General features: G+C 34.1%; 1 protein-coding gene across 1 annotated transcript in view; it reads right to left on the bottom strand.

The window, feature by feature from the left end:
• The window catches only part of VPS13B (vacuolar protein sorting 13 homolog B), a 743427-nt gene that overhangs the window by 314236 nt on the left and 419369 nt on the right, over nucleotides 1–9822 (bottom strand). Inside the window, exon 29 of the mRNA XM_081817134.1 lies at nucleotides 5076–5187. Coding sequence (XP_081673260.1) covers nucleotides 5076–5187 — 112 coding nt within the window. The remainder of the gene's footprint in view (nucleotides 1–5075; nucleotides 5188–9822) is intronic.

The raw sequence follows: 9822 nt of genomic DNA, 5'->3' as shown, positions 1-9822 counted from the left end.
GCATCGGGCTCCCTGCTCGGCAGGGAGTCTGCTTCTCCCTCTGACCCTCCTCCCTCTCATGCTCTCTGTCTCTCATTCTCTCTGTCTCAAATAAATAAATAAAATCTTTAAAAAAAAAAAAAAGAGCCAGACACTTAACTGACTGAGCCACCCAGGCACCCCATACATATATATTTTAATAATGAAAATATCCAACCTTATTAAAGATAAAAGCATCTCCTCTCTCCCAAGTACTGTCTTAGGCCCGGAAACCTGTGTTGGGGGAGGTAGGTATTATTACATTCTCTCTCATTCTCCCTCAGTCCATCAGGGAGGAGTCCTCTTTATCTTTAATTTTCAGTAATTTGATCATATTATGCCTAGATGTAGTTTTCCTTACACTTATTTTGCTTATATTGGGGATAGGGTACTGGGTTTCTTGGGTCTGCTGGTTAATGACTATTGTTAATTTTAGAAAAGTCTCAAGGGTTATCTGTTTAAGTTATGCCTTTGGTTCCATTCTTTCTTCTACTTACACATACATTAGACCATTTGACAGTAACTCACATGTTTTTCAGTTTGTTCTCTTTCTTCTTCCTTTTTTTTCTATTCCTTTTTCCTCCTCTCTGTGCTTCAGTTTGGGTAATTTCTATTTAGCTATGTCTAAGTTCACTAATCCTATCTTTTGCTTTGTCCATTTGCTGTTATAGCTACCCAACAAGTCCTTAACTTCAGATATTGGTATTCAGTTTTAGAATTTTAAATAGACATTTCTATGAAATCTCCATCTTTTCAACATTCTTCTCTAAAGTACTAATAACAGTTATTTCAAACTCCTGTATACTCATCTCAACATCTCAGTCATCTGCAAGTCTTTTACTACTAGCTAAATTTTCTCCTGACTACGGGTCTAATTGCTTTGCTTGTTTGTTATCTTGTAACTTTTGATTATATATTAGACATCATGTATAAAAAGACTACAACAAGTTAATGTTATTTCTCCCAGAGAAGGCACACTTTTTCCCGCCAGGCAGAATGGGTAAGCAGGGGATAATTTCAACTCAATCATTAACTGAGCTAGGCTGTGGTTGGTTTGCAACTTTAGTTAAATGCAGTTCACCTCTGGTTTCAAAGGTCCCAAGGGCAAGACTTGTCCTATATTTGTTGCAGGCTTCTCCCAATAAAATTATATTATTTGATAGAACTATAATGCAAACCACAACTGGGAGCCACCTATGTAAATTAAAATTTCTTAGTAGTCACACTGAAAAAGGTTTAAAAAAACAGTGGGAAATAGTTGTAATAATGTATTTAACTCAATATATCAAAAATATTGTCACCATTATATAAAATCAATAAAGATTATTAATGAGATATTTCAGTTTCTTAGTTCTTCAAAATCTTGTATATATTTTATACTTACAGAACATCTCAGTTTGGACTAGCCACATTTCAAAAGCAGAAGAGCCAAACGTAGTGACTACTGTATTGAATAGTGCAGTTCTAACATGGCTTTATCCTTTAAGGAATGCGAAACTTTGAGAAACTCAGTTTCTTCTTACCAGCTCCCTCTCCCCACCCAACACTCAAAACAAGCACTGTGGATGACTGTGTGTTTGGGGTTCCTCCAGATTCCAACATGTCACTCTAGCCCATACGACCGATAAGTGTCCCTTGGTTTCCTCCTTTCTACAACAAAATCCCTCTGCTTATAGCAAGATAAGGCAAATAATTGCAAAGGTGAAAGGAGCATCCAGTCTCCATGCACCTAGGATGGGCATTTCTCTCCCAGGAATTTAACTCCTCTGGACCTCTTTGAGATATCAATCTTTGATTTTAAAAAATCAGCTTTATTGTGATATAATTTATATCCCATAAAATTTATCCTTTTGAGATGTATGGTTCAGTTTTTTTGTATATTCTCTTGTACTCACTATACCTCACTCATTGTACAAGTACTCACTGTACAAATCATTGTACATCACGCTATCTAATTCCAGACAATTATTATCACTCCGAAGAGAAATCTTATACCCATTAGTAGTCATTCTCCTCTCCTGTCTTAGCAACCACTCTTCTACTGTCTCGATGGATTTGTCTATTCTGGTCATTTCATATAATATGTCGCTTTTTTGTGTCTGGTTTCCTTCACTTTGCATGTCTCCAAGGCTGATCCGTGTTATAACATATGCTTTATTTCTCTCTATGGCAGACTAATATTCTTGTATGGGTATGCCACATTTTGCTTAGCCATTTGTCAGCTGATGAACCTTTGGGTGTTTTCCACTTTTGGCTATTAAGTCTCTAATCCATATTGAGTTAAATTTTGTGATGGTGTAAGGTAAATGTCCAAGTTCATTTGAATATCAGATAGTCTGAACACCATTTGTTGAAAAGACTGTTCTTTACCATTGAATTATCTTGGCTTCTTTATCAAAAACCAATGGACAGTAAATGTGAGGGTTTATTTGTAGAATCTCAATTCTATTAATTGACATATATCTATCCTCATGCTAGTACTTTATTGTCTTGATTTCTATTGTTTTATCATAAGTTTTGAAAGTAGGATGTGTGAGCCTTCCAACTTTGTTTATCCTTTCTAATACTGTTTTGGCTATTCTGGGTCCTTTGAATTTCCATATGAATAATTTCCATGTGAATTTTAGGATCAGCCTGTCAATTTCTGCAAAGAAGTTAGCTGAAATTTTGGGGCGCCTGGGTGGCTCAGTCGTTAAGCGTCTGCCTTCGGCTCAGGTCATGATCCCAGAGTCCTGGGATCGAGCCCCGCATCAGGCTCCCTGCTCCGTGGGAAGCCTGTTTCTCCCTCTCCCTCTCCCCCTGCTTGTGATTCTGCTCTCACTGTGTCTCTCTCTGTCAAATAAATAAACAAAATCTTTAAAAAAAGTTAGCTGAAATTTTGATGTGGATTATGCTGAATGCAATTTTTTTGAAGGCGTACTGTCATCTACCACTAGTAAGTCTTCTGATCTATGTACATGGGATATAATTTCATGTATTTAGATCTTTTAAAATTTCTTTATACATGGGATATAATTTCATGTATTCAGATCTTTAATTTCTTTCAACCATGTTTTATAGTTTTCAAAGTAAGTTCTAGAGGGGAGGGGGCCTGGTGATGGGTATTAAAGAGGGCACGTACTGCATGGAGCACTGCATGTTATAAGCAAACAATGAATCATGGAACACTACATCAAAAACTAATGATGTAATGTATGGTGATTAACATAACATAACAAAAAAAAATTTATAAAAAAAAAAAAACCAAAGTGTAAGTTTTGTGCTTCTTTTGGTAAATTTATTCATAAGTATTTAATTTTTTTGATGAGATTATAAAAGGAAGTATTTTAATTTTACTTTTAGATAGTTCACTGCCTAGTGTTAATGTGAGTTGATTTTTATATTTTGATTTTGTGTCCTACAAGCTTACTGAACTTATCTGCCCAACAGTTTTTCAGTGGATTCCTTAGGATTTTCTACATATAAGACCACATCATCTACAAAAAAGTGTTTTATTTCTTCCTTACAATCTGGGTGGAAAATAAAGGAGAGTGACTGAGAAAGAACGGCTCAAGGACAATGGGACGAAAGCAGTGACAAACAGGCAGAGGAGTGCCACAACCCCACAAATGACTGCTGAGGAGCCAGCAAGTGGAGAGGGTAGAGGAGGAAAGGAAGTTTCTCAGGGGTTCACTTTATTGATGGTGATAGGATCTTTTAATATAAAACATATTTCTTTCACCAAAAGTAAAGCAGGACACTCTTTGAGGACCACTTACTTCTGAAGAGGTAGACAAATGAAGTAGAAAAGACAAACACACCTGAAAGAATCTTCAAATGTTAGAAAATTACTTTTACCCAGAAAGAATTCTACTGCAATCCTTTCTCTAGAGCCTGAGAGAGTAAAGTGTTATGAGTTGTGGTCTTGTCTCTATCATTACTTGACTAGAGACGACTGTTCTTTTGGATCCTCAGTTTCCTAATGTATAAAATAAGGCAGCGGGATTCAAAAACTCCTAAGGCCTTCTTCAGTTCTCGCATCCTGAGATTCTACATAAGCTAGCAAAAACAAAACAAAACAAAAACAAAAAAACCCCAAAAACCTTACTTAAGGGATGAATACTATAAGCTACCCACAAAAATAATACAAGAAAGAGAACCTGATATATAATTCAAAGGCAAAACCTATCAACTCAAATAACAGAAAAATTTGAGAAAATAAAATCCATGGATCCCCTCTTAAAGATTGCTGGCAACCTCTAGGGGGTAAGTGCCTTACAAAAAAGAATCTCTCCTAGCAGTAACATTTATTGGAGAACAGTAGGAATTTATTTTCGAAGAGTGACACTACCTCATCTGAGAAGCAGACCAGCAGGGTGAATAAGACACTCATACATCTGTATTTCTGTGATTTTTCTCACTTGGTATTATTCGCAACTGTACTTTTATGTCTGGCAGCAGTGCCAACTTCAGTACGAATGATGTATTATTTTTATCATGTTGATTACATATGTTCACCAGTTTAGTTGTCCATAGATGCTTGGTGTGGTCTGCAAATACTCAGTGACAAAATCCAGAGCATGGCATTTTCACAGAAAGTGTTTACTGTGAAATTTCTCCTTAGAAGTTTGCTTTTCTTTACAGCTTTGATCCATATGACATCCACAGTCCTACATTTCAAATAATGGCTTATAGCTAAATTAAGAAAATGTTTCAATTTGATACAACATGACTACAGTAGGATGTGGTAGTTCTGGAAAGAACCTCTTTTTCCTATGTGATTAGAGATTTGGTCAAATTTAAAGTCTGCTAAACTTTTCCAAACTGCGCTTCTTCAGCTTTATGGTGACTCGGTGCTTACATTCTGTTATTCATCAACACTTCACAGAAATACTTGATTTGTCTGAATGAATTTAAAAACCCACAACTGAAGAAAATCAGAAAAACCTGGTTTTAAATATCAAAAGATTCCAAATGAAAAGTATTTCTGCAGGCCACACTAAGCAAGTTTTATTGATCAGTGTACTTCTTTGCAGGATGAAATTGTTGCAAGATTGAACGTAAGAAAATGAACTTACTGGTAAATATCTTTCCTGAGGACAGATCTGCCAAGGGGATTGTCAGCTTGGGGAGCCATAGCAACAGAGCCAATCTTCAAAACCATGGTGTCTTCTTTTGCTGCCTGATTAACTGTAACAAGAGAAATAGACTCATGAAGTATACACTGGGTCTGTGTGTAACTTCATGCATAAGGAGAAATCTTTGAATAATGGTGTAGAGACACATTAAGATAAAAACCAATAAAGGAGGACAAGGAAAAAATTACATTAAAAATAAAAATATTTGATGCTTTTTAAAACTATTTCCTTTACATCCCATTAAGTAGTTTTCTCTTATACACGATTAAAATGGCAATTAAAAAAAAAAACCAACTCCACCCCAACATTAAAACACATGATGTTAAATACATATAAGTAGTGCTGAAGTAATATGTTTATCAAATTTCATAATCTTAGACTACTACCTCTTTCTCCCAAGTGATTGTCAGCCCTAGGATTTTTAACATTGCGTTGCTGTGTACAAATATATTACTGTCTACAAATATATTGAAGATCACCACAAAGTCAGGAACAGATTCTCAAAGCCATTTAAATTTACATGATAAATAATAATGAAATACAATATACACACACAAACACAGTAACAGCACTTTAAGCTATTAACACGTCATAAGACCCAAAGGAAACATAATGGCTGCAATGGTGAAGAAAGAAAAAACCAAGGGATTGTTTACTATACAAGGACATTTCAACTTGCTATTCTAGGCGCTTTTTAAGTTTAATAATTTCTACCGTGAAATTGCTTGAGAAGTAGTAATTTCACACCTATGTAAAAGTTCTACCTCCTAATGGAATCTATCACTAAGGTAAGTAATCTCAAAAACAATAAAAAATTAATATATATATGTGTGTATATCTATATAAATCGATTCCAATCCTTTGTACTGAATAAAGCAATGTTTTACCATGTTCTTATCTTATAAAGTTCAACAATTTTTCCATAAATCACTGGCTAATCCAACGTCTTTTCTAAGGACTATTTGAAATGGAAAGGGGTTCTTCACTGCCACATTAATTTATATTAAATTCTACTTCTCCAACAGATGATCTCACTGTAGTAGCTGCTTAAAAACTGTTTAAAATTGCTAACAATATACAACTTTCTGGGTTTTGAAGAAAACATGTACTAAAACTCATAATTTCTCTCAAGAAACTATCATCTGCCACAAATGGAACAGAAAAGGACTGGCTGCAAGATCCCAGGAATATCCTGAACAGAACATGCCTACAAAGGCATACAATCCATATTTTGCAAACTGTGGTGCCCAAAGAATGCAAAAGCTAAGAGATTATTTCCAGCTGCTTCAGGAGTACACTCAGTACGGTCTGACTTAGATTAGTCTAAAGAAGAAAGTCAGAATTAAGAAAATCAGAAAAAGGTAGAAGAAAGATATTCAGTGAGGAAAAGAAGGCATCAGAAGAAGATGCACACAAAGGAAGTGGCAAAACAGCTGGGAGGTGGAGGTCAGAAGGACAGAAAAAGGGAAAAAAAGAGATGAGCTATCACAATAAATATTAGCATGTGGATGCTACAATAAAGACAGTACCTTTAAATGTCCACAGCAAAAAAGATCAAACGGAAAACTACTTCTCATGCAGCTGTACTATTTTCAAATGACTAGAGGTCTGGCTTGATTATAGGTCCTTATTCTATGAACACTGTTTACATTTCACAGATCTTGCATTTTATGCCAAGCTTATCAAATAGTTCCATGTGGGTAAAACCTCTGATTAAGCAGCAGGCATCAATTAAATCAATAAATAGTAAGCCCGGAGAATAGACCATACCACAAAAGTGCAATTAGTGTACTTGCTAACTGTTCTCCCAGGCTGCAGATACTACCCACCATATGAAAGCCTGAAATGTAATAGAAACACTGCAGTAAATGAGGTACATATGGAAGAAAAATGACGTACTTGGTGTTACATACAAAGCCAGATCCAAGAACAGAATTCTGTTTCTGTTAGAGCCAAAAGTGTTCTCACTAGATTATACTGACTATAAAGTTATAATAATAAAAAAAGCACTTAATGCAGATCATTCACAAACTAAATAAAAATAATCTTATTTTAGAAGGTATCTAGCTTATCGAAATCTACCTCTGAGATATAAGAAAAAATAATAAAAATAAGTATTTATACAAAAAAATGCCTTTATTCAGTTCTTTAGTTACTTTATAATTGGAAAAAAATAAGCTTCCCCTTTTTTGGTTTATTTCACCTGCATTCAATAGTTGGACCATATGAGGAAATGTTCCCTCTAGATGCATTTTCAACATGAAAATGAATGCCTTCATTCTTTGCTTGAACTGTATTTTTTAAAATTTAGGCTCATGCAGAACTACTTACTCTAGAAGACTCATACTAGATCCAAAAAACAGTCCACTATTCTGAAATAAATAGCTTAAACTGGAAGTCAAAACACCTGTAGATTCAGGATCCTGATAATGTTTGCACATAATGCAAACAATATTCAAGTTGAAAACCAGACTTTCAATATCATTTGTTTAAATAAAATATTAGAATGTTAAATATATTTTTCTTATTATTAACTGATTTTACACATGAACTATTAGAAACTTTTACATTTAATGTAATTGAAATGTAAGTCTGAAAGATTTTATCTTTTCTTGGGGCAAGAGAGTATGTATTGAAAATGAAAACGTTATGAACAACTCTGAAGTTATGAGCTTAAGTAACCAAAAGATTAAATAAAGAGGAGAATTTCCCTGCAATTGTCAGATAACATAAGACTGTTGCTTATAAATTAGTTTTCTTAAATCCAACAAGAAATAAAAGTGTTTTGGAGACTTCAGCTTTTTTTTAAGATTCTCAGTATAAACTTGACACAGTAAAACATCTAAAGGCTCAAGAGTATTTGAACTTGCCACTGTGCAATGTTATACTTTTATAAAGTCCTAACTGTAGTGAGAACCCTACACAAAGCTATTAACAAAAGGTTTTAATAGTTATTGCCGTATTTGCAATACAGAAGAAGACAGAAAGAAGGTTCAAAAAAACCTTGTGACCGTCATGTTTACTAATGGGAAATATAGTTGCATCTATTTTGCCAATTAACTCTGATCTACAGGCACAAATTGCTTGGAGATATTGCTTATAATACAGTTTCTGCTGAGAAGTACAGATATAGCAATATTTAGCTATGCAATCACACTCATTAAAACATAATTTACACATATACTTTAATCTGATACAGATATAACTCAAGCAAACTTTTTAACATCTTTCTGGAGTAAAATGAATACTACCCTCTTGACTCTTACTAGATCTCATTGGAGTCATGTAAGTAATTATATTTATTTCTAATGAAATTGCTGCTTCAATCATGTTTTCCTTAGTCACATTATATCTTTTAAAATGCATTAAATGAAAACATTCAGTCTCCCAAATAAAATATACATTTAAAAATTTGTCTACACTTCAAAATGACTAAAATGGTAAATTTTACGTTATATGCATTTTACTGCATTGAAAAATTTTTCATGGGTGAATTATCATTCAAATTAAGAGTAGCAACAATTAAAGTGTCAAAAATCTAATAGAATGTGCCAAAATCTTTGAATTTTCGGCATGCATTTTTATAACTGTGTTTTATAGACAGGCACATATTCTGGAAATTCATTACTTCTCAGAGATGGTATAGATAGAGATGTAAGTACAGCTGACCCTTGAACAACATGGGCTTGGACTGTGTGGGTCCATTTCTATGTATTTTTTTTTAAATATACTGGAAAAAATTTGGAGATATGCAACAATTTGAAACAAAGACAAATTGTGCAGCCTAGAAATACTGAAACAGTTAAGGAAAAGTTAGGTATTATTATAAGAATACCACATGTAATACATATAACGTACAAAATATGTGTTAAATGTTCATGTTATTGGTAAGGCTTCCCATCTAAGCAATTAGTAGTTAAGTTTTTGGGGAATCAAAAGTTTTGGGGAGTCAAAAGTTATACATGGATTTTCAACTGTGGGGGTGGGAGGGTTAGTGCCCCTAACCTCTGCATTGTTCAAGGGTCAACTATACAGGCCTAAGTAAAGATATATACATGTAGATATAAATATAGATATACACATAGACATAGACACACATAGAGGTAGAGGGGAAAAAAAAGAAAAAAGATGTACGCAATACAATGTAGGCCAGACAAAAGACTTAATACACAAAGAGCTCTTATTAAGTGATAAGGAAAAGATGAGTAACAACTTAGAAAAAGAGTGTACTTTTCATTAATGAACCTGACAAAAACCTGAAAACTCGGTTAGGATGAGAGTAAGGAAACAGAAAACTGGTGCAGCTACTTAGAAGGGCAATTTGACATTTGACATCCCTTAACATTTTAAAGGTACATGCTCTTTGATCTAGTAATCCTTTTGCTAGAAATTTATTTATATACATTCTCACCCAAGTCATGAAAAAATGCCACTAAAAAGGTGTTTATTGCAAAAAGTTTATATAAGCAAAAGATTAAAATTAACCACAGTTCACAGAGAAACATGGCAGACTATATTTTCCAAATGGCCATAACAATATGCATCCTTTTCTGTATGCTCTTATTCAGGTTACCTGCTTAGGAAGTACTTAGGCATCTGAATTTTGAAATTATACCTTAAAAATCCCACCACAACCACCATTAAAAAGACAGAAACAACTTTAAAAATAAGATAAAAGTCTGGAAAG

The sequence above is a fragment of the Leptonychotes weddellii genome, chromosome 4 (genome assembly GCF_054177405.1).
Source record: "Leptonychotes weddellii isolate Sample4059 chromosome 4, ASM5417740v2, whole genome shotgun sequence".
Taxonomy (NCBI): domain Eukaryota; kingdom Metazoa; phylum Chordata; class Mammalia; order Carnivora; family Phocidae; genus Leptonychotes; species Leptonychotes weddellii.
The sequence above is the reverse complement of the archived record's forward strand: the minus strand, read 5'-3'. Positions and strand labels throughout refer to the sequence as shown.